General features: G+C 39.5%; 1 protein-coding gene across 9 annotated transcripts in view; it reads left to right on the top strand.

The window, feature by feature from the left end:
• The window catches only part of WRN (WRN RecQ like helicase), a 124,091-nt gene that overhangs the window by 53,768 nt on the left and 43,802 nt on the right, over nucleotides 1-26,521 (top strand). For all 9 annotated transcript variants that reach the window (XM_082444595.1, XM_082444594.1, XM_082444593.1 and 6 more), the window contains 4 exons: nucleotides 1,274-1,356; nucleotides 5,546-5,652; nucleotides 12,747-12,934; nucleotides 25,106-25,280. In XM_082444595.1, the coding sequence (XP_082300721.1) occupies nucleotides 1,274-1,356; nucleotides 5,546-5,652; nucleotides 12,747-12,934; nucleotides 25,106-25,280 (553 nt within the window). The remainder of the gene's footprint in view (nucleotides 1-1,273; nucleotides 1,357-5,545; nucleotides 5,653-12,746; nucleotides 12,935-25,105; nucleotides 25,281-26,521) is intronic.

Raw genomic sequence — 26,521 nt, 5'->3', positions numbered from 1 at the left:
TTTACCTTGAGTCTAGATATCTAAGAATTAGTTGTCTTTATAATTCTTATCATTGTTTTACACTGAAGAAACTGAGGCACACTGAAGAAACTGAGGCACACTGAAGTTAAGTACTTGTCTAAGATCACTTAGCTTGTAAGAGGTGGAACCGAGATTCAAACCTGAATAGTCTGGCATCAGAACTAATTATTTATACGATTTCCTGTGTTAATTAGACTACTGAGTTAATTTCATGAGATTAAAAGTGTATCTGTTCTGTTCTTAATTGTTTTGTTCCAATTCCTAGTGAAAGCACCATGCCTAGCACACAGTAGATTAAATATTTCATAGTCTTTTCATATAGAACATTGTTTCATTTTATTTAATTTGATCTATGTCTTCATTTGGTAGAATGGAAAAGAGGCTCTATACAAATTTTGCCCTAGCCCTAACCTTTATTGCATACATTGTCTTAATTAGGATTCTATCTGCCCAGAAGAGAAATCAGTCACATTAGTTTAAGCAAATACTGAATTTTATATTAAGGATACAAGAATGTCTTGTGGACCCCTCTGAAAAGAAATTAGCCAGCCCTCAGGAAGAGACTGGAATGGGTATTAAAAATACAGTAGGGCTTTCTTTTTATCCATAGCCTCTGTGTGTATTCCTCATTCTTCTCTCTGAGGAGGTGAGCATTCTCTGCTTTTCTAGTCACAAAATAGATTGCTCTGCAGCTTCTTTTTTTTTTTTTTTAACATGTTACAGGTCTTGCCACTTGGAGACTGACTGGTTGTTTCTTGGTTAGACCCCCAAATTCTAGGACAGAGACTAACTGACTTGACTTTCATATGCTGTCTGTCCCTGACCCAAGAAGATGTAGGCAAGACAGCAGAGTACACAGGAGAATCATGGGTGCTATGGATTTAATCATGGAGATGGGAGTCAAGGGTAGGATAATGGGTGGATTGCTAACACATAAAAGGTTTACTCTAGGCTTGATCATTTAACTCAAGCCACTGTGGTTTTGGGGCTAGACTGCTGGAAATCAGAATCTGGCTTCTAATGGCACCTTATGCTGAGTACTCCCTGGCTGGTATTGCCAACGTTTGTTTTGATGCATTGAAGTGAAATCAAAGAACCAGAATATGTGCATCTCTACATACATATAACATTCATTTTGTTTTTAATAAGTGGCATAATACATTATTTAAAAAATTATCAGGTGTTACGGTTTTCAGGTGTATTCATTGGGTGATTGTTTTTATATTTCCTGTTTGTTTGTTTGTTTTTACAGAGGCAAATACCGAATTGTGTACATAACTCCAGAATTCTGTTCAAGTAACTTGGACCTACTCCAGCAACTGCAGGCTAATATTGGTAAGTGGTATGATAGAATCGTTATAAGTATTTATTAAATTGAGATATTCTTTAAAGTTAAACTTATGAATGGATACCTGATTTTACTTCTCTTAAAGTTTATTTCAAACCTTATCTCCTCCAGGAAATTTCTGCCTCTCCAACATGGTGTCTCTCCTGTCCTATCCCAAAGTATTCTATAATTCCCTCTGCCATAGAAATTAGGCTCCTGCATTGTAATTACCTGTCTATATATCTGTTTTCTTCTGCTAGACTGTAAACTTTTCAGGGAAAAATGCCGTTCTTATTTCTTTATATTTCCCGAGTGCAGTGTCTGGCACATAGTAGGCATTTAAATGTATTGTTGAATAAATATTGAATCTTAGATTCTGTGAGATTATAATTTCCTCTTTTTCATATTCTGAATCTAAATTAAGTCAGTGTAGTGGTTCTCTACCCTTGTTGTTCATGAGAATCACCTTTCAAACTTTAGAAAAATGTCAGATCCTCAAACCTTGAAAATCGTGATTTAATGCACCTGGCACGAGGCTGTGGCAGCTGTAGTTTTTTCACAGCTGATTCTGATGTGTAGTCAGGTTGGAAACCACAGTACCTTTGATTATTTGCTATCAGTGAGTATGATTAATAAAGTAAGTCAGAGCCTGTGTCCAGAAAATGTAAATATAGAATTAGTTAAAAGCTGGTATCATTTTTTTTTCTTTTGTGATTAAAACATTTCTGTCGGTTTTTCGCTTCTTGATGGTTAGGCTCAGCTATCCAAGAGTTGCAGTCATGGCTTCTATTGTAATTGCACATATTTCAAACATTCAGTTGAACCAAACAATCTTAGCTCTCTAATGTAATATGACCTCATTTTATAATTATATATTAAAATAATTCCTAACAGGTAGTTTTTTAACATTGCAGTGTCTCATTTAATGGTTACTTGCATATAACTCTAGGAAAGCATTTAACAATTGTTCTAACAATATAGTGAAAACAAATACTTATCTTTTAATATGTGTTAAATATCAACAAAAGAATGAGGGCAGAAATTAGCATTTGATTAAATATATTATCAAAAATTGCATCCATCAGCTGTTAAACTCCCCTATTGGCATGTTATATTTTTGCCTTAAATGGAAAACAAATTTGGTGTGTGTCCTATTAGGTTGTATGAAGTTCTTATGAATATTTCACTTTCGATTAAACCCAACAACCCTAGATATATAAATTCCATGGTTTTACTGCAAAAGTTAGGGTCTATGTCCATAGTGGTCTGGATATGTTTTTTTCCATTTTAGTATTTGTTTTGTTTCTGTGGTGGAGTTAATCCAGTATTGACTTAGATCCTTTTGACAGGTAGTTCTATTTCTCTATTTTAATTTTTTCTAAAGGATTAAATTATGAACACTGCAATTATTAGAGCTGCGTACTCTGCATAAAATGGATGAAAATGCTCTTTTTGGTTGACTGTCAATGTTGAACAAAATAGAATAAATTCTTTCTGAAATACTTTTATTTAACTTTTATTTGCAGGAATTTGTAAAACGCTTGCAGCAGTGAATATACTTAGAATTTTATTTGTACAATAGTTTGACATTTAGCTATTAAGATTTATGATTTTTATGATGTGTTATTATTTAAGTAATATGGGTTTATAACAGAAGCAGCAAACAGAATTTTACATAGAGACCGCTTAAAAGCAAACACAACTGTAATTGTCTTGTAACTTTGGAAGTAGGCTTGAATGACAGGTGTGCCAAAATGAAATATGTCCTGGACCTGGGCAGACACTTGGACTTGCACGTTTAATGTGGAGGTTGGCAGAAGCTTGCCTCAGCTGCTTGTGAAGGGCAGAGTTTAACTCCATTAAAAGCTAGTTAGTTGGACTTCCCTGGTGGCGCAGTGGTTAAGAATCCGCCTGCCAATGCAGGGGACATGAGTTCGAGCCCTGGTCCGGGAAGATCCTACATGATGCGGAGCAACTAAGCCCTTGCACCACAACTACTGAGCCTGCGCTCTAGAGCCTGCGAGCCACAACTACTGAGCACATGTGCCACAACTACTGAAGCCCGCATGCCTAGAGCCCGTGCTCCACAACAGGAGAAGCCACCGCAATGAGAAGCCTGCGCACCGCAACTAAGAGGCGCCCCCGCTCACCGCAACTAGAGAAAGCCCACATGCAGCAACGAAGACCCAATGCAGCCAAAAATAAATAAATACATAAAATAATAAAAATAGATAAATAAATAAATAAAAATTCTTATTAAAATAAGCTAGTTAGTCAAACCTATAATTATAAGGAAGGTTTTAAAATAAAGGAGGAGCTGTCATCTTTGTTTTAATTTATTTAATTTAAAATCTGGGTCATGTAGTTTCTAAACCCAAATAAGTATAGTGGTAACATTGAATTTGTCCCAGCCACTCAGGAAATAGAAATTTGATGTGATCAACCTGTATTTGTTCATATTTAGTAGGTTTCTTTTTTTTCTTTCTTTCTTTCTTTTTCTTCTCCAACTCATTGTACTTGGTAATCTCAATGAATTGTAATTATTTGCTTGTCTGTCTCCTCTTTTAGAATTGTGAGCTCCTCAAAATCATGGATTGTATTTTACTAATCATTTTATACCTAGAAAAGTGTTTGGAACATAGTGGGAATTTAATAACTATAATAATAATAGCTTATTTTTTTTTATTGAGCTGTCTTTTATGCCAGCCCCTATCTTAGCATTTTACGTGAATGATCTAATTTAATCTTCAGAGTAACTAAAAAATGTTAGGTACTTTTATTACCTACCTTATACTTGTGGGAAACTGACACTTGGAAGCTTAAGTAACATGCTTAAGGTAATATAAATAGTAAGCCAGGTTATGCATCTAGGTAGTCTGACTCTAGAGCACATGTTTTTAATCATCTCACTAGTGGCAAAACATTATAAATTCTCAGATAAGCATCAAGTAGTGATCATCCCCATTGAAGGGAAAAGTTATTTTTGTCTTAAGTATTAATTTGGTGATCGAGGGCAAAAGCACTACTGTCACTACTTTGAAATACCTGAAGACGTTTTAGTGAATGATTATATAATAAAGCCCTTTTCTGAAATGCATTACTACACACTGTTGATTCTGTTTCAGTGTGGGTATGTGGCGTGAGGGCAGAGTAGAGGCGTTGCTAGGGGAAGAGAACAAAGTACATTCCTTCTTACCTACTTTGTACGTAATGAGATTTAGTTCTTCCCTTACCATTTTATATTAGAAAACGTGGATGTCATCCGTCTTCCAGAACTGGCATTACAGAGGAACTCTGCAGTGTAATATGTGATCAGTCACGGACAGTGATGCATTTAATCTTAGTATGAAATATGCTGAGTCTTTGTATCTCTCTTTTTTTTGTTGTTTTTACTGTATTTACTTATTTATTTTATTTTTGGCTGTGTTGGGTCTTCGTTGCTGTGCACGGGCTTTCTCTAGTTGTGGTGAGCGGGGGCTACTCTTTGTTGTGGTGCGCGGGCTTCTCACGGAGGTGGCTTCTCTTGTTGCGGAGCACGGGCTCTGGGTGCACGGGCTTCAGTAGTTGTGGCACACGGGCTCAGTAGTTGTAGTTGTGGCTCACAGGCTCTAGAGCACAGGCTCAGTAGTTGTGGTGCACAGGCTTAGTTGCTCCACGGCATATGGGATCTTCCCAGACCAGGGCTCGAACCCGTGTCCTCTGTATTGTCAGAAGGATTCTTAACCACTGAGCCACCAGGGAAGCCTCTCTATCTCTTTTGATAGCTAATCCATGAGATAAAATTGAAAGTATTACCAAAGAGAAATAGAACAGCTCTTTTTTTTAGGGCATTATCGTTGCAAATGAGTGATAGCTTTGAGGACAAAGTAATAGTAAGTAACTAATTTCTCTGAGGAAGAATGATGAAAGTTAAAATTCAATAAATATGTTGTTTGAAAAATATATATTTCTCTCTTTTATCCATATGCCTTTTATCCATATATCTCCCTTTGCCTATTTTCAATAATGATTTTTGGTGTTATCTGATGTTATTTATGCTTATATTTTTATATGAACCAAATACTTTGATTTGAATTATTTATACTACTTTCTGTAATATTTATATATTCTAATGAAGATGGTGGTAACAATTTAGATGCGTGTATTACTTTTTTTGAACTTTATTTTCTCCATTTACATATTTTTCTTTTTTTATAGGTATCACACTTATTGCTGTGGATGAGGCTCACTGTATTTCTGAGTGGGGACATGATTTTAGAAGTTCATTCAGAACTTTGGGCTCCATAAAGGCAGTACTCCCATCGGTAAGCTTTGCCAAGTGCAATGTCTTGAAATGACTTTCTTACCAAGGGAGAGTCCAGGATTGGGGAATGGCCAAAAAGCTGAAGATTTCTCTATGAAAGGGCAAATGGATGATGTAAGCAGGTGAAAGATTTTTTTAAAAAATTCTAACCTTGACTTCTTTCTAAGGTTGGCATGTAATTTATTGAGGAATACTATAGAGCAGGACTTGGCAAACTTTTTCTGGTTCTCACACTTTCTTTCCTAATTATAAAGAACAGGAAAGTTTTACATGAGTGTTCTATATGAACGGCATATTTTATACAAAGAGCTTAAAAACTTATAATATTCGCATCCATTTTATTTTTTATTTTGAGAAATTATGGATTCACAGGCAATTGTAAAAAAAAAAAATGTACAGGAATGTTCTATGTACTGTTTCCCCAGTGGTAATATCTTGAATAACTGTAGTATAGTATCAAGGAGGTATATGACATTGCTACAGTTTGTTCTTAGTTCACTAGTTTTATAAGTGTGTATGGTATGTATGTATATTGTCCTATACAGTTTTATCTCATATGTATGTTTGTATAACTACCATTGCAATCAAGGTACAGAACTATTCCATTACCATAGGCTCCCTGGAGCCATCCTTTTACAGGCATACCCACCGTTCCCATCACCCCTAACCCTAACCCCTGGTGACCACTAATCTGGTCTCCATTTGTATAATTTTGTTATTTCAACAATGTTAAATAAATTGAATGGTATGGTTTGTCACCTTTTGGAACTGGCTTATGTGAGTAAACCAAAAAAAAAAGTATTAGAAATTATTTGTTATTCTTTTGATAGATTATCTAGTTCAACCTCATTTCTTATTAAGCGTGCTTTTTGAGAGCTATCTTAAATATGGTTTCTTTTTTGTTAGCTCTTCTCATAAAGATTTGATTGGAGCAGACATTACAATAAAACAAAACAAATGAACAAAAAACTTGAATGTAACACTTAGTAAGGATATATTGGAAGAGAATCAAAGTAATGTGAATTGAGCTCCAACTATGGGACTGGCCTTGGGTCAGTGTTTTTAATCTTGGTTAACCCTCATAACAATCCAGCAACATAAATATCTTCATTATTTTCTTCTTTTTAAAAAAATTTTTTTTCATATAATTTTTAAAGGTTACACTCTATTTACAGTTATTACAAAATATTGGCTCTATTCCCTGTGTTGTACAATACATCCTTGAGCCTATCTTACCAGTAGTTTGTACCTCCCACTCCCTTACCCCTATGTCGCCCCTCCCCACTGCCCACTAGTTTCATTACCTTCCTCTTGAAACAGTTCTTCTCTTACCAGTAGGATAGCACACTCTCTGGTTCTCTTCCTTCCTTATTATCTCTTCTTTCTCAGTTTCCTCTGCTTATTTCTTTTCATCTCCCTGCCCTTTTAACATTGGCATGCCTGAAACCTTAGTCGTTGGACCTGTTCTCTTTCCTCTCTGTACTTACTTCCTTGGTCATTTCATCCAACATATGGTTTTAACTAAAATCTATATGCTGACAACTCCCAGATTTATATCCTCACCCTGAATTGATACCAGCAATGTATGAGTGGTTCAGTTCCTCTCCCTCCTTTTTAGCATTTGCTGTTATTATTACTATTTTTTATTTTAATCATTTTATGGATTAATATACGTATATACACACACACACTCTTACATAAACGTTAGCTGCCTGTTCACCGTCTCTCTACTTAGATGCCTGACAGGCATCTGAAACGTAAGCTATTCTTAACTTCCTGATATTCTCCCCATCCCAGAACAGCTCTTCCCTCAATCTCCCCCATCTCATTGAGTAGCAGCTGCATCCTTCTGGTGCTCAGGCCAAGATTTTTGGAATTTTCTTCCACTCTTCTTTTTCTCTTACAGTCTGCCCCACATTTAAACACTAAAGAAATCTCATGAGGTCTTCAGAATATGTACAGAATCTGATCACTTCTCTCTTGATCCCTGCTACCACCCTGGTACAAGCCACCGTCTCCTTTCACCTGGCTACTACAGCAGTCTCCTGGTTGGTCTGTTTTCACTCTCACCCTCCTTAGTCTATTTCAGTACAGCATCCAGAGCGATACTTTGAAAATATAAGTCAGACAGATCATGTCTTCTGCTCAGAACCCTCTGGTTGCAGACCATTTCACTCTAAATAAAGACACTACATATCGTAAATGATCTGGACTTTATTTTCTCTTTGACCTCATCCTCTGCTACTTGTCTCCTCATTCACTGGCTTCTAGCCTCACTGTTTGTTTTCATTGATATTCTTCAAAGGTGCCAACCGTGCTCCTACCTTAGGGCTTTGTTCCCACTCTTCCCTCTCCCTGAATAATTTTCCCCTGGGTAGTTCATGTGGTGTATCCCTCACTTTTCTCAAGTCTGCTGAAATATTACCTTTTTTTTTAGGCCTCCTGGGCCACCATATTCAAAATTTCAAATTAACCCCTATCCCCCAGCCATCAGCTTTCCTCATATTCCTTTCCTGTTTTTATTTTTATTTATTTATTTATTTATTTATTTTTTCCTTTCCTGTTTTTAAAATCGCACTTATCACTGTTTAACTTAATGTATTAATAATACACTTTGTCTATTGCCTGTGGGTCCCCACTAGAATATTCTTTGTGGTGAGGGTTTTTTGCTGATTTGGTGTATAAAATCTACAACAGTACCTGGCACATAGTGAGTGTTCCATAAGTAATGGGGTAAATGAATAAATGAATTTCGATGAGAAAGCTGAGAATGTGAGAAGTAACTTTCCCACACAGGCAGTGAGTGGTAGGGCTGGGCAGTGCTCCACAGTGGGACACTATGCTAGTTTCTAAAGCAAATGATTCGAAAGAAGTTTAAAATAGTTTCTGCCCTAAAGTAGCACATAGTCCAGTAAAGGAGTTTAGATTCAGAATTACCTATAAAAGTAGAAGCAATAGTACCAAACAATAAATGGTGTATGGAACAGTATGAATAATATAGAAAGATTAATAGTGTTAATAGTACCTGTATAGAGAAAGAAGATATTTGTATGGTGAAAGTCACTAGGCTCAGGTTCCTTGAGGACTGCTTTCTATTAATTTAGAACGGTTTAAAGTAAGCTTTTAGAAACTAGGAAGATTGCTTTCTTTAATCCTTTCCTGGGCCTTTGATTCTAGAAGGATTGTGTTAGAGGAGTTTTAAATGTTTTATGCAGTTGTGAAACACTTTTCAGTGTTGAATTAAGTCTTTTATTATGTCAGGCTGTGGACTCCATTAGATTCTTTTCATTTCTTGGGATGATTCACTGTAGCACAGGATGTTCGTCAAGCAATGGCTGAGAAAACCTTTTTCCCTTAATGTTTTCATGAATTCTCTTTATTAGCTAAGTGGTGAGAAATGCCACCTGGTGGTTGTAGGACTCTCATTTTCCTCACTGTTCTCAGTGCTTTTTTTTCTTCTAATCACTATCACCCTGGGACAACTGGCATAAACCCACAGTGCTTCACACCATATTATTTCAGTAAGTTCAAAAATAGCAAAAAATCATTAACTCATTTTGCATAAAGATTCCCATTTGGAGAGAATCTGACAAAATGAGTCTCAAGAAAGAGCAGCCAGGTAGAAAGCTTTACATCAGCCTTAAAAGTCTATGAAATTCAAATAAGAGGAACTGTGGGAAATGTGAGACATGTTGGATCTTCCCATTACTTTCTCCCCAGCCCTTTCACAAAGATCAGCACATAGTAGACACTCAGGAACTATTTGGAGTTAGTGAATGAATGAATGAATGAAGCATAATATTATAGAGTACATAGATTAACTATACCACCCAAATTTAGAAGCAGATATAGTTCTTTGAATTCATAGCTGTGACACCATTGAAGTACATGTCTAAGGCATTCCTAAATTTATAGTCACAAGATTAATTTACATTTTGTTGCTTGTTTTAACCAAACTTGGCACTTATTACCAAAGAAACCAAGATTTGCCAACTGAAAGAACAAGTTTCATGAGTTAAGAACTTGATATAACTGAGTGACAGGGTAATTTATCACCCACACCAGTTTGCTTTTGAAAATTAAAAGGTGCAAGCTATTAATAACTATGCTGTGATGACAGGATAAACTGAGAGTATCCCAGCAAACCAGGCTGTATGGACATGTTTCTCCTAACCAGCCTGTGTGTTGTTTTTACACTTCACTGTAGTTTATAACTTTTAAGCACCAAAGATTCTAAGGGAGAATATTCTGTTCATTTCTGAAGTGAAAGTAAATATTGTTCCATTAAGTTTAATACATTCCATTACTTTATTCTGTTTTCTAAGTTGTGGAAGCAACATTCTTAACTGTGACTTTCTAGAACGTTGGCAAAGGAGGGAATTTATAATGATTTTTCCTGTTAGCATGTCACTAGAATAAGGAGTTTCTAGTGGCAAAGTGGGAATTTTTAAGTTAGAAGAGAGGTTAACATCCTGTAGCCCTCTCCATCTCATTTTGATGAAAAAACTGAGGCCAAGAGAAGTTAGCCTTTTCCAAAGTCAGTGGCAAGTCTGGGAGTAGTGGCCATGTCTCTCCAGTTCTTTTGTAGAATTCTTTTCAGTTGTTGCCGTAATATCAGTGATAGCTGACACTTCTTGAGTGCTTACTAGACACTAGACCTTTGTGTTCAGCACACTAGACCTTTTATCCCATTTGGTCTTCACAGTGACTTTATGAGGTTGTTGCTATTATTACAGCCATCTTATAGATGAGGATACCAAAGTTTAGAGAGTGAAATAAACAGCTCAAGGGACTTCCCTGGCAGCCCACTGGTTAGGACTCTGCGCTTCCACCGAAGGGGGCACGGGTTCAATCCCTGGTCAGGGAACTAAGATCCCGCAAGCCGTGTGGCGTGGCCAAAAATATATATATGTGTAAAAAAAATAAACAGCTCAAAATCTCACATCTAGTTAGTGGCAAAGGCAGGCTTTGAACTCAGACAATTGATTCTAAACGAGATTTTTACACCACTGTGCTGCTTTTTGCCAGATTTTTCTACTAACTTCTTCAAAATGTGTTATGGTTCGCGCTTATTTCCTTCTTTTCACAAAAACATTGCTCGTCCACTCATACATTATATTGCTTAGAAACAAACCAGGCCCTCTTTTCTTATAGTCTCTATCCTGAAAAATTCTGTCTTTATGTGTGTATGCAGTTAAACAACAAGCATTTTTTAGTGCATTTGTAAATTGTTTGAGTAACGCACTTACATTGATGGAACTCTGTTGTTGTGAGGGTGAGAATATGCATGTCCTAAGAACTTCAGTGTTTCAACTTCCCTTATTCTCAGCCATATATTTGCTATAGATATTTTTATTTGCTATTAAGACATAAAGCAGGTATATACATATATATTAAGCCTTGATTAGAGAAAGTAACTTCTTTATAAATTGGCATATTCATATATAAGTTGTTAGGCAGACACTCTCTAAATTCAGAGAACAGTCTGATTCTAAGCCAAAAATCAATTAAGTTAATTTGGGGTATTTTAAAAATAATTTCACAGAATTTAAGGATAGAGAATACAAAAATGCCAATTACCTGGTCACATTGATTTTTTTTTTTTTATATATATTTTTTAAGTATTTATTTATTTATTTATTTATTTATTTATTTATTTATCTATGGCTGTGCTGGGTCTTCATTTCTGCGCGAGGGCTTTCTCCAGTTGTGGCAAGTGGGGGCCACTCTTCTCTTCATCGCGGTGCGCGGGCCTCTCATTATCGCGGCCTCTCCCGTTGCGGAGCACAGGCTCCAGACGCGCAGGCTCAGCAACTGTGGCTCACGGGCCCAGTTGCTCCGCGGCATGTGGGATCCTCCCAGACCAGGGCTCGAACCCGTGTCCGCTGCATTGGCAGGCAGACTCTCAACCACTGCGCCACCAGGGAAGCCCCGGTCACATTGATTTTGATATAATTTTTTCCCATTTAAAAATTACTCCCAAACTTAATTGATTTTTTTTACATAAGCTTTGAGATAATTTTTAATTCAGTAAAGCTATATTGATTGTAAAAATAGTTTTTAATAAATTGTGTTTTTCAAATTCTGTAATTGCTTTTTTACAAATTGCACTTAAATTTTCATGTATATACGATAATTGCTTAAACTGATTTGTGAGGTAGATGTATTGTGTCTGAAGAACTATGTTATGAGGATATTATTTACTGTATTTGTAATAAGCTAAAAAGAGTATTAAGAAAGTTGTAATCTTGGATATTGAGCAGCTAATGATATAGGAACAATTTTTCTGATTATGAAATAATAGCATAGTTGATTAGAACTCCTTTTGATAATAGTGACAGAAATATTAAATCTAGTTTCATGGGAGGTGTGTTGTTATCCCACTTTAGAATTTCTGAAAGATCACATGCTCATGTTTTTCCTGGTACCTGCTGTGCCTCCTGCTTTGGCTGCTAGCGCAGTCAAGAAGTCTTCGCTAGATTGAAAATAGAACATGACTCGGTTGCTCAAGGAATCAGTTAATAATAGATGTTTCATTCTCTCCTTTTTTCTTTTACGTAGTATGCCACGATTAACCCACTAAAACTGGTGAGAGGTTATCCAGATCACTGAGAGCTTTTCTTTTACAATAGATCTGAAAAGCCATCGACCAATATATTTAATATAGGAGACAAAAAAGACTTGGGCTTTGTATAGGTAGATTTTCAGTGAATGAAGGGTTTATAATTTGTGAATGATAGATTAATGAAAAATAAGACATAACATACCCCTCATTTGTACCAGCACTATTATAAATGTAAAAATAATAAATGGAGAGGTAGATAGTTAATAAATGGACTTAATTTAATAAGGTAGATTGCATTTAGAAATCTTACAAATTTAGTGTTTTATTTGAATGATTTCTCAGAAGGCTGAGAAATAAGTATGAAGAAAGTGTTTTTCTCTTCTTTGAAAGAGAATAATTTTAAAGTTGCATTTTTAACCCTGTTCCTGTGTTCCTCCTGTAATTGTCTTCCAGTCTCTTTCTAAGAGGCAGTAGATGTTGGGAATTATTGAGCCCTTCCCTTGGTTAAAAATCACTTTTACTTATTTCAGGTTCCAATTGTTGCACTGACGGCTACTGCAAGTTCTTCAATCCGAGAAGACATTGTACGTTGCTTAAAACTGACGGATCCTCACATTACCTGTACTGGTTTTGATCGACCAAACTTGTATTTAGAAGTTGGACGAAAAACAGGAAACATCCTTCAAGATCTGAAGCAATTTCTTGTCCAGAAGACAAGGTGAGAATTTCATGGTTGATAAATTTTAGTAACTATTTTCTTCTTTTTAAAAAATGTATTTTATTTTTTAAAGTTATTTCCTTCTAATGTATATTTAACATATTTCAAATTCTGCTTAGCTTTGGTTCCAGTCAAGTGTGATGTTATATAATCAGTGACTGAGGAAGGTAGAAACTAATTCTTCTAATATTTTTATACTCCATACTGTTACTTGAAGGGGACATAAACTCTTAATAATTGACAAACAACAAAAACAAATGAGTCTTTTATCTGAATTCTGCCTAGTTCACTAGTTATATGACTAACTTGAGTATTAAGGAATTTAAAAAGTCATCTTAATAATAAATACTTTTTGAGCCCATATCATATGCCAAGGACTATCGTAGGTGCTTCATATAAGTAATCTAGTTTGATCCTTGTAACTGCTCAGTAAGCTACATATTCTTTTCATTTTACTGATGAAGAAACTTTCACTAGCTCTTCTTCCTATGTATTTTGCTTGGAGGCATTTTATATGTATGCTAAGAAAGCTTCCCTGAGCCTTATTCCCTGATTTGTCTTCTCAGTGAAAAGCTTATAACTTTCGTGTTATGAAATGTGTTTTTAAGTCAGAGTAGATGGAAATAATGTTTGTCCTACCAATATAAACAGAAAACAAATATAGGAAAATAGGGTTTAAAGAATATCATTAGTGTTTTCCTTTTCAGAAAGGGGTAAAAAGAAGATTGACCCTAGGTAAGGAAACCCTATGGTAACTCTTGGGGTCCTTTAGGATGAATTTAAATGTAGAGTTCACTCTTGGCTTGACTGTCCTGTATTCACATTAAAGCAAGAATGTAATGAATATACTCTGGGTGTTCTGCCTGCTCTAGGGATCTCTCCGAAGTGAATATGCATCATACTTCACTTTCTTTCTGTCCTGAAGGTAAAACTTTCTCTTGAAGAAGGCTATTTATTTTAGGTTAGAGTATCCACAATCAGATCCTTATTTACTTTCCTAATGTTTGATCCTTTTCAGTCCATAGTATTCTCAGTCTCTATGGCATTTCCCCCTAACCCTCTCCTTTTTTTTTTTTTCCTGACATTGTGATTATATTGTCCTCTTATGATATCTTATGTAAATAATTTCTTCTCACTATCTTTCATGTTAATTCTGCTAACTGAGGTTTTTATTACTTTTTAGCTCGGACTGTTATAGTCTCTCCTAACAGACATCCTTGCTCCTCAGGGCTCCCTGATTTTCAGATTTATCATCTGAAAGCACATCCCTGGGTCATGGTGTTCCTTTCCTGTGGACTAAAGGCCAGACTCCTTAGGCTAACATCCAAGACCATCCAAAGATTTTGATATTGAATGTGACAGTGGTTTTTCTAAAAGCAAATCTGGAAAGATTTTGTACCCATTTTCAATCCTCCAAGAAGAGTTGTGGTAGCAGGGAACCATTCAGAGTCAGAATGCTCTCTGCAGATCTTGGGCAAATAGAAATTTACCTCTTAATGAGCACTGACATGGAGGGTAAATTAAGACTTCAAAGTATTACCTTTTATTTTCATTTTCTTCCTTTCATTTAATTCTGCCACTTGTTTATCAGTATTCACATTTTTTCTCTTCATTGAGCTAACATGTTTCTTAAACTCTGATCTTATTTGTTTTCTATATGCATGGTGCATTTAAATTAGATCAGCCCCTCTCACCTATCTAATTTAACGGTTAAATGATGATAGATTTTTTTCCCCCTCAGGAAATTGTTATGAGGAAATAACAGTCTTTAGTAAACCTCTTGGCAAAGTAATGAATCCTTTTGTAATAGTGAGGTAAGAGATAGGTGGGCTCCAGGCTGAGCAGCTGCAGACAGTCTCCTGCTGGCACTTTGAGATAAGATGCCAGGAGGAGCATTGGGCCCTGAGACCACAATTTCCTCATTCTGTGGTCAATGGGATTTCTCAGCCTGACACATGTGCAGAGAAAGTCCTCAGCCATCCCCTAAGGAATTTGGGATGACACAACTCTAGGGGAGGGGCCAAAGGAGGGAGGAGATGCCAGCCCATAATACGTCCTGCCAGCCTCCCAGAAACCTTTGTGCTGGAATCCATCTAGACTGAGAGATGCGTGTGATGCCCGAAGAAGGACCCTGAGTCAGGCCAGATATGGGCAAAAGCAAGATGATTGGCCAGAGACAACTTGGAAGACTGCCCCCATGTAAGTGATCTAAGCCACCCCTATTGGGTGCAGCTCACTCTGCGAGTTCGCCCATGTGCTCTTCCGCACCAGCCTTTTGGGCTGGTTGAGTCCATGCAGCCGGGTTCTGAATCTTTTAGACGCCTGGTCCCGGGGGATACACCCCAGTGTAAGAAAAATAATCATAGGATAATGACTATATAATCAAAATATCCTCCCCAAGGAATCCCTGGCAACTGCAACATTTTTCTCTGCGCAAGGAACTAAGTTCAACCAGAGACGTCTGATTCAGGGTCGATGGGGATCTAGGGGACACTCTGGACCCGTTCCAAATTAAAGCCTCCTGGTGAATGTTTCCAGGACACCGGATTCCTTTGCTAGGGGAGCCTCTTAGTCCTTGGTTGCAGCTTGCTCAACATGGGAGGATCCCCTTCTAAGCCAGAAGAAACACCTCTGGGCTGCGTCCTTAAGAACTGGAAGCTTTTAAAATTCGACGGGCTAAGAAAGAAAAAGCTTAAGTTTTACTATAAGACTGCCTGGCCTTTATATGTTGGGGGATGGAGAAACATGGCCCAAAAATGGGCCTCTAAATTATAAAACCATCTTGCAACTGCATCTTTATTGCCGTAGGTTGGGAAAATGGACTGAGTTTCCCTATGTCCAGGCCTTCGTGTCCCTTTACCAGAATCCTGCTCTATGCGGCTCTGGTAATAAGAGGCCTGGAGAATCAGAGAATTCTCTCGACATTCTAGACGGTCCTCATTTAACTCCCCCAAACTCTCAGGAGGGAAACCGAGCCTCTCCTACTCCTACAAGTACCCTTGCTTCTCAGGATCCTTCTGGCCAAACCCAAACCCCGCCTCCCTATGCCCCTCTATACACACTGGTACCCCAGGATGAAAAAGCTAGTCCCACAGGGGTAACCCGTAGTGGGACTTCCTATCACCGAGGATCAGGGAGAATATGCCCTCTTGGGCAAGTGGCAAATGGCGAAGGCACAATCAGAGTACACGTGCCCTTCTTCCTAACCGATTTAGCCCATTGCAAACAAAGGCTGGGCCAATTTTCTGAAGACCCTAGTAGGTTTATTGAAGGATTTCAGGCCCTAACCCTGGCCTTTGATTTAACCTGGAAGGATGTCCAAATAGTACTATCTACCTGCTGTACCCATGAGGAGAAAGAAGCAAAGGATTTGGACAGCAGCCCAGGGGCACGCTGACCAGCTCTCCAGGGACCAACCCAACATTTATGATATGGGTGGGGACGCAGTCCCAAATCAGGATCCCCCTTATAAGTCCCTGGGGGGAACGAGGGCCAGGAACCACGTGATTCAATGCCTGTTAGAAGGAATGAGAAAATGTATTAGAAAACCTATCAACTATGAAGAGGTCAGGGAAGTGACCCAAGAGAAAGAAGAAAACCCAGCCTTCTTTCAGGGATGGCTTGTGGAGGGTTTTAGAAAATTTACTAACATAGACCCCTCCACTCCTGAGGGTCAGTCCCTGCGTGGACAACATTTTATCAGACAGTCTGCCCCTGATATTAGGTGAAAACTCCAAAAGTTACAATTAGGCCCACAAGCTCCCATGCCCAAACTCCTAGAGGTGGACTTTGGGGTATTTAATAATCGAGATCAAACTGAGGAGGAGGAAAGAACTCGGCGTGAGTTGAGGCAGGCCAAGGCTCAAGCAAGTTAAACTGATAGGCCTTGCTGTCAGACACACCTTTGAAGCTGAAGTTACCTTGCAACTTCAGGGCAACCCAAAGGGGCCAAGAAGCTTCAGCCATCAGTCTGGAGGTAAGACCAACAAGGGGGGGTGCTCCAAATGCAAGTCAGCCGGCCCCTGGGCCCGTGAATGCCAGAGAAGCCCCCCAGGCCATGCCCAGTCTGCAAGCAGACTGGTCATTGGAGATGGGACTGCCTTTGGCCCCGACAGGGAAGAGGGGCCCCCACTCCTGAGATGGCCGTGCTGGGCAACTGAGGTGGCCCTGGGATTCTGGCAGCTCTCCCCCGTGAGACGTCTGTCTCCATCAAGGAGCCCTAGGTCGTTCTTGATGTGGCAGGTAAGAAGATCAATTTTTAAATTGATATTGGAGCCACATACTCTGGCCTAATTTCTCACGCTGGACCCCTTTCCTCTAAAAGCTGCACAGTGACGTGTTGACGGAAAGCCTCGCACCCATTGCTTCACTGGGCTCTCGCTTGGCAATTTGAACAGTGTTTGATCTCACATGCCTTTTTGGTTGTCCCTAAGTGTCCTGTGCCACTATTGGAGAGAGACCTTCTGGGCTCCCTTGGGGCCATATTACGGTTAGGAGGCCCCAAGCAGCCCCTTATCTTGACCCTGACTAAGGCAGATCAACAAGAAGAGCAAGGGCCTGTTCCCAGCCATATTCTCCAACCAGTGAACCAGTTTGGGACAAAGGAGTCCCTGGGAGGGCCATAAACACCCAACCTGTAAAAATTAGCTTTAAGCCAGAAGCCACTTACCCTAACAAGAGACAGTACCCCATAAGATTGGAAGCAAAAAAAGGGTTACAACTCCTCATAGATAACTTCTTAAAACATGACCTCTTCGTGCCCTGTCAGTCTCCATGTAACACCCCTATTCTGCCAGTTGTGAAGCCAAATGGAGAACATAGGATAGTGCATGACCTCAGAGCAGTAAATGATGCTGTGGTTCGCATACACCCCCTTATGGCCAATCCTTGTAACGTATTAATCCAGGTCCCCGAGGATGCTAAATGGTTTACTGTGCTCAACCTCAAGGATGTCTTCTAGTTCATCCTAGTTCATCCCTCATCACAGTATCTGTTTGCCTTCTAGTGGACTAACTCCCACTTGGGCCAGATGCAATACACCTGGACAGTACTGCCTCAGGGGCTTCAGGACAGCCCACACTTGTTCGCCCAGGCCCTAGGAAAGGAACTAAGGGAAATACACCTAAAGGAAGGGGCTATTCTACAGTATGTAGATGTTGATACATTAACATGTAGCCCCTCCATGGAGGCCTCAGATCAGAACACCACTGAAATTCTTAATTTCCCTGGGACCCGGGGTTACAAGGTCCCCAGAAAAAGGCACAAATCTCAAAGCAACAAATTAAATACCTGGGATACATTATAAACCTTGGAAGTAGACAACTATCTCCAGACAGAAAACAAGCTATATTAGGCCTAAGTGCTCCAAAGACAAAAAAAAAAAACATCTCTGTACCTTTTTAGGCATGGTAGGAGTTTACAGAATCTGGATCCCAGGATTTGGGCTAATGGCTAAGCCCCTGTGTGAAGCTACTAAAGGCCCAGATACAGAACCATTACTTTGGACTGGGGAACAGGAAAAAACTTTTAATAGTATCAAACAGGCCCTCACGAAAGCTCCTGCCCTGAGTCTTCCCAGTTGAAAAAAGCCATTCATCTTGTATGTGGCTGAAAAGCAGGGTTCAGCCCTGGGGGTCTTAATACAGAAGCTGGAGAAGTTCATCAGCTTATAGGCTATTTTTTCAACAACTAGAAGTTGGCCTGGCTGCCTTCGGGAAGTAGCTGCCTCTGCGTTATAGGAAGAAACTAACAAGCTTACTTTTGGACAGCCACTGGAAGTCCAGACCTCCCATCAAGTACAAGGGCTCCTGGAGATCAAAGGCCACCATTAGCTAACTGGAGGCTGCCTTACTAAGTACCAGGCTTTGTTCCTCGACTCCCCAGAGGTAACCCTTAAAACTTGGTGCACCCTCAACCCAGCTACACGGATGCCTGCTGACAGCCCAGAACTAATACGTTCCTGCCTCGAAACCCTTGACCAGGTCTATGCCTGTAGGTTTAATCTAACAGATCAAGCCATAGAAAACCCTGAGGAAGAATGGTTTACGGACAGCAGTAGCTTTATTAAGGACAGGGTCAGGAGGGCAGGGTATGCTATCATGAGCGCTCATAGTGTCACAGAAGTGAAACCTTTGCCGCCCAACACTTCAGCCCAGAAGGCTGAACTGATAGCTCTAACCCGAGCCTTAACCCTAGGGGAAGGAAAAATTATAAATTTATAAACAGACTCAAAATATGCCTTCCCTGTTCTACATGCCCACATAGCTATCTGGAAGGAAAGAGGACTTTTGAATGCCAAAAATTCCCCTATAAAATATGGGATTGAGAGCCTACATCTCATAGAAGCGGTTCAAAAACCAAGACGAGTAGCAGTCATTTACTGCCGCGGACACGAAAAAGGAATTTCTCAAATTACCCAAGGGAACAACAGGGCAGATCGGGAAGCAAAGAAAGCTGCCCTGATACCCACAACAGAAATGGCATTGATCCCATCCCTTGCCCCTTCTAGCATTGTACCCAGATACTCAACTTCTGAAGAGACCTGGCCACGAGACCAAGGGGGAACCAAAGGGAACAGATGGCTGGTGGCACATGGATCAAAAATTGCTCATACCTCTTTCTGACCAATGGAAAATTATTAAAGGGCCACATGATTCCTCCATCTGGGGGAGAGAGAATGAGAGAGAAAACGACTCCATGTCTGCTGTGGTTTTCCAGCTTTTTACAGGAAAGGGCTCCCAGAGACAATCAGAAGGGTTACTCGAGCCTGCGCCCTCTGCACCACCCATAATCCGGAGGCAGCCTCAAGCCGCACCCCCTCCCCCTCTCGTTAGCCCAGCCCAGTGACGTGGGACTTACCCAGGAGAGGACTGGCAAATGGGTTTCAGTCAGGTGCCCTCTTTCCAAGGCTTCAGATACTTATTAGTATTTAAAGACACTTTCACTGGATGGGCAGAGGCCTTCCCCATTAGGACAGAAAAGGCAACCGAAGTGGCTAGAGCACTTCTATCAATAAAAGAAATCACTCCTCGGTTCAGGTTACCCCGCCACCTCCAGAGTGACAGTGGACCCTCATTCAAAGCCAGGGTTACCCAACAGCTCTCACAGGCCTTAGGAATCAGGTACCACCCGCATTCGTCCTGGAGACCTCCGTCCTCATGAAAAGTAGAACAGGCTAATCATACCCTAAAGAAAACCGAGGGCAAACTGTCAGGAAACATCAGAACCGTGGTACCGCCTGCTGCCAATAGCTCTCCTGAGGGTCAGGGCAGCCCCTAAAACAACTATTAAGTAGAGTCCCTTTGAAATGACACAGGGAAGGCCACTCCTCACCCTGGACATACTAACTGACCCAGAAACCAAGCCCATCTTAAATACATTACAAACCTGGGCCAGGTCCAAACGGCCATAAAAGAACATGGAAACAGAACCCAGCTCTCCCAGATAACAGCCCCAATCACTCCATTGTAAATCCTGGGGACTGGGTGCTTTTAAAGACCTGAAACAATGAGTCCCCCGGCACCCAGCTACTCCCAAAGTGGAAGGGTCCTTAACAAGTCCTGCTGAGCAACCCTACAGCAGTTAAGCTCCAGGGAGTCACGAGTTGGGTCCGTCTGTCCAGGATTAAACCTGCCTCCACTGATATGTTACAGGAACCCGAAGACATATATCCCAGCTATTCCTGTGAACCTACCTAATACCCTCAAATACCCCTTCTAGAAGGTGATCCCTGAGCCAGTGACAACCGCATTGATAAGTAGACTCTCACTTTGACATTGATTCCTTTGGGACTCTCCGGGTGACAGAAACAAGACAAGTGATGGTAGGCTGGGACTCCATAATTGCTGCTGGGCTTTCGTTTACTATATGAGTTCTTTTGATGTTTCTTTGCTACTTGCTATCTGGTTGCTTCCAAAATTAAAACCCTGATTGATGCCATTATGAAGTTATCAGTCACCCTAACTTTTCTCTCCCTGTTTTGGGGATCCACATCAGGGGAATAGGAATCCAACGCAATAGTAAATCTCTCAAGAATTATAGCTCAGGGATAAAATCTACCCCAGTGCTGGATCTGTCATCCCCATCCTCAGTGCAATGCCTGTGGGTTAAAAACAAACTAATCTTTACACCTAGCAGTGACGACCTTACCTTACTGAGGGTCCTTCTAACCCTACTCTTAAAGTTCGTATTCCGTCCCTAGCGCAACTTCCATGCTTAGACCTTAACCCCTCGCGTCAATAGATCTGATGAGAACCACACACTTATTTTAAATTGCAATAAGACTAGCTTGTCTTGCTGCCACTGCCCCTGTGCAACCAGCATGAAAACTTGCAGTAACACTCTGGGGAACCTTCAGAATCTGATCAATGCTTCTGTTACTCCACAATTTAATTGTTCTCACCCGCCCTGACAAAGACATACAGGTGGAAATCTCACCCATTGGTGCCCTCACCACAAATACAATCAAAGACTAAAAAACAAGGACAAAGCCCAGATGGGATATGCACTTACTGGGCAGGAAAAACACCAATTGTCTGGAGTGTAATGTAGGCACCCCCACCCAAGGCCTACGGAAGGGTCCCCACCCCTCATGCACCCTCATATAATGGTGGGCCTCCCTCCCCCAGCTGTAACGGGATCCCCTCTTGGGCAGGCTCTCTAGAGAATTGGTTTAATTCTACAGCAGTGCGTCAGGCATGTGCCCCTTCTGGATATCTGTTCCTTTGTGGTCTAGACATAAACCCATTGCCTCATCAGAACAACCCCAATCCCTCTTTCCTTTTCCCGGGATTAGCTGTAGCCTTTCCTCGTATAGACAGTGCTCTGTTTACAGGACAGTGTACGTTAGGCCAACTGAGTAATCAAAGGAACCTAGGTATTACCATCCATAATATCACCCACCCCTGTGGCAAAAGGGCAATTGGCCTCATTTTGGCAGGGATTGGAGCTGCTACTGGGTTGGCGTCCCCTTGGGAAGGCTTTGCTTAGCATGAAGCAGTGCTCCACAGACTTTTGGATAACCTTGTCAGCTCTGAGTAGGTCCACAGAGAATGCACTTTCCAAACTTCCGTTGTCTGTTAGTTCCTCAGCTGATGTAGTGATGGATAACAGACTGGCCTTGGACTTTCTTCTGGCTGAACAGAGAGGGGTATTTGCAGTTATTAATAAGATATGTTGTACCCACATCAACACCACTGGGCTAGTAGAAGAGGACATCAAGAAAATGTATGACCATGCCAGATGGCTTCATTCCTTCGGACAGGGATACCCAAGCACTGACTCTGTCTGGACTGCAATCAGAGGAATGTTACCAAGCGCAACCTTGTTCTTACCCCCGTTTGGGCCTCTAGTTGCAATAATCCTTTTACTGATCTTTGGTCCCTGCCTTTTTAATCTGCTTGTTAAGTTTGTTTCTTCCAGATTGCAGCAATTCCATATCAAGATGATGGTGGTGCAGGGATTCTAGCCACTCCCTGAAACAGATCCTGCTGGGATAACAGCAGAAGCCTTTCTGGGGTCCCTTGACAAGGCAGGGTGAGAGTTCCACGGCACCAGTTAGGTAGGGTCCACGAGCCCAATGCCAGCCTGAAGAAGCTACAGAAGACGGACCTTCCCCCTTCATCCTCCCAATAAAGATTCCTTGGGGTCCACACCTCTCAGACGGGATTTGAAGTAGGCGATAGATGGGCCCCAGGCTGAGCAGCTGCAGCCAGTCTTCTGCTGTCACTTTGAGATAAGATGGCAGCAGGAGCATTGGGCCCTGAGACCACAGTTTCCTCATTCTTGTGGTCAAGGGGATTTCTCAGCCAAACACATGTGTAGAGAAGGTCCTCAGTTGTCCCCTAAGGAATTCTGGATAACACAACTCTAGGGGAGGGGCCAAAGGAGGGAAGGGACACCAGCCCATAATATGTCCTGCCAACCTCCCAGAAACCTTTGAGCTGATCAGGAAGGAACCTGAGTCAGGCCAAATATGGGCACAAGCAAGATGATTGGCTAGAGAAAACCTGGAAGACTGCACCATATATGCGATCTAAGCCACCCCTATTGGGTGCAGCTAACTCTGCGAGTTCGCCCATGTGCTCTTCTGCATATACTTTGCTTCTCATAAATGCTGTATCTGCTTCACAATCTTGGTCTCTTTGCTGAATTCTTTCTTCAAAGAAGACAAGGACCGAGGTCCTTTTACCAGCCATTTCACTGCTGTAATCAATAGGAATTTTTACTGCTTTGATTTTTCTGCTCTATAAGTTCAGATTTTTGTGTTTTCTGCTTTTTTTAGGGTAAAAAGTGATCCATATTGTTTGTATCAGTTTGAACAATACAGATGCATGTAAATTGAAGAGTACGTAGATTTTTTTTCCAGTCCCATTCCTCAGTTATTATTACTGTTGATATTTTTGCATTTAGCGTTTCAGGCGTCTGTTCTTTGTACTGTGCAAATATGCGTTCCCAGTTGTTGTTGTTAGGTTGCTATAGTATGTCAGTTTTTTCTGCAATTTTCTCCTGTTATATAAAGTATTGCTATCTTTCTATATATTACATTTAATGTTTAGGATGTTAGGATGTTACAATATTCACATTTTGGTGCACAATTTTTCCTTCTTTGAAAAATGTTTTTTAAATGAGATTCTTATACATTTAAAAGATATTTTGCTTTTTTTTTTCACTCCATGGAGTTATCTACTATGAATTTTTTTTTTTTTAAACGGCTCTGATGTCCTGCTAGCCATCTTTTTTTTTTTTTTTTTTTAATTTATTTATTTATTTTATTTATGGCTGTGTTGGGTCTTCGTTTCTGTGCGAGGGCTTTCTCCAGTTGTGGCAAGCGGGGGCCACTCTTCATCGCGGTGCGCGGGCCTCTCGCTATCGCGGCCTCTCTTGTTGCGGAGCACAGGCTCCAGACGCGCAGGCTCAGCAACTGTGGCTCACGGGCCCAGCCTCTCCGCGGCATGTGGGCTCTTCCCAGACCAGGGCTCGAACCCGTGTCCCCTGCATTGGCAGGCGGATTCTCAACCACTGCGCCACCAGGGAAGCCCTCTACTATGAATTTTTGACATGGAAGTCCATTTGGTCACTCTCAAAAATTGCTTTGAGTAGATTATTCAGTAAGACTCGTAGAGTAAAATTACTGTCTAATTTTTCCCCTCTAAGTTTTCAGTGACTTTTGCCATAGTCCTTCTTAAAGGTTTTATATACATTTAATTTTTAAATATTTACTTCACATTTTGTACTATGAATGTATATGATCATGAACATTTAGATTATTTTTCACTAATATAGTTTTGTCGTGAATATTTGTGTATATATATCTTTTGGCAGATGTGTGTGTTTGTAAAATAGATTCCTAAAATTGAAATTGTATCACAGGTTATGCACCTTAAAAATTAAAGAAAATAACTTTTCCTAAATCTAAATAGTATATTCTTTCTATATTGGTTAGGTCAGCATAAATGAATGTATTTACGTAAATGAATATGTTGACGAATTAAATAAATGTTCTATGGAAATCATTATTTATACTTTTAATAAGTAAGCGCAAGTTTCTAAAACAGGCTTTCTAACAGATGTTATTTTCTATAATGGTCATATAGTCTCAAGATACTAGTAAATACTTCCTTGAACTATAAAAATGATCTTTTACTATTGCATGAAAGTTCTTGCTTTTTTAGTAAACAGATATAGAAACTCAATTTTACGATCATAAGAGGGAATAAGAATAATATAAATTTTATTCCTTCTCCTATGTAAACATTACATTTCTTATATAAATGAAGACTAATTGTTAATCTAGTGCTTTGCAATTCCAAAGGACGGTAATTGCGTTTCCATTAGTTTACAGGTTTTTAGCAAGGCTTCCGCTTCAGTAAATAAACTTGTCTCTGGTTTTAATTTGAACAAAAAAGTGAAGTTAAAGGTGTTTGGGTTTAATATAATTTATTCCCACATTTGAGTGTCTAAAATGTTTCAGGCATTTGTTAAATATGTCATTGTTTTTTATATGCTTTCTCCTTTTAGTTTTTACTAAAAGGAAAATTAAAGTTTAAAAACTAAATTAAAATGAAATTAAATTAAAATTTAAAAAGAAAGGGAAAATTAAATTAGGTAAAACTCAAACTGGTCTGAAGCTTATATGTATATGTTTGTCCTTTTGCTCTTCTTTTTCTTTAGTACTGCTTGGGAATTTGAAGGTCCAGCTATCATCTACTGTCCTTCTAGAAGAATGACAGAACGAGTTACAGCTGAACTTAAGAAACTGAAGTTAGCCTGTGGAACATACCATGCAGGACTGAGTATTACCTTAAGGAAACAAGTTCATCATAGGTTCATGAGAGATGAAATTCAGGTGTGAAGATTGATCATCATTACTGTCTGTTCCCCATAGTGGAAACAGATATTTCTCTAATATTTATTTACAAGATATTTATTGAATACCTTCTTCTTCTTTTCTTTCCAGGAGGGACAATAAACTTTTTTTTTTTTTAATTTTTTTTTTTAGTTAAAAATGTTTTAAATTTTTTTAATTTAAATTTTATTTTATATTAGAGTATAGTTGATTTACACTGTTGTTAATTTCATACTATATATAAAATAGATAACTAATAAGAACCTACTGTGTAGCACAGGGAACTCTATTCAATACTCTGTAATGACCTATATGGGAATAGAATCTAAGAAAGAGTGGATATACGTATATGTATGACTGACTCACTTTGTTGTACAGCAGAAACTAACACAACATTGTAAATCAACTATACTCCAATAAAAAAATTAATTAAAACATTTCTTTAAAGTTGGAATTGAATTTCATAATTTAAGTCTAATCGTGAAAAATACTCATTTTTCGTTTAAAAAATTGAAAACCAAAAAGGTATATAAAAACATTTCAGGTGTACAGCCAAGTGATTTATTCATACATATACATTTGAATACCTTCTTTCTGATGAGCATAAAGCAGTCACTCTGATAGAATCAGTATATAATGTGGGAGATAGATATGTAAGAAAACTATTGCAGGCTAGTATAAATGGCAGCCTGTACATAGAATAGTGTTTAGGTGCACAGAGGAGGGAATGCTGGCTGTTAAGTTAGGTCGTGTAATGGGGTTGGTTCACCCAGGAAGAAGCAATCTGAATAGAATCTGAACAAGTGAATAACAGTTTGTCAAGTGTGCAAGGCCAGGAGGTGATGAGCGAAAAGGAATAGGTTATAGAATTCCAGGAAGAAGGACTGGCATGTGCAAAGGCACTGTGATATGAGAGAGCCTACTGGGTTCAGGAAATTGTGAGTCATTTGCAATGGTTGGAGAAAAAGGGAGTATGGAGTAGGAAGGGCACAAAGTATAGGTAAAAAGGCAGGGAGGAATGGTGGAGACTCGTAGCAAAAGAGTTGAATGGGTTGTTTGGCCAGGTTGTAGAGGGTCTTAAAACTTGCAGAGGCAAGCTGGGATTGGTGTGAAGTTTCTCTAGTTTTTCCAGACTACTTTAGCCGTAGAATTCTTTATTTAAATGAAATTTTATCTAATAGGTAAAGCAGATTAAAGTAGAATCATTCTTGTTGAAGTTGATGTGAGGGATGAAGGGGTCC

This window comes from Balaenoptera physalus, assembly GCF_965194825.1.
Source record: "Balaenoptera physalus genome assembly, chromosome: 21".
NCBI lineage: Eukaryota > Metazoa > Chordata > Mammalia > Artiodactyla > Balaenopteridae > Balaenoptera > Balaenoptera physalus.
This window is presented reverse-complemented; position numbering and strand designations above follow the sequence as displayed.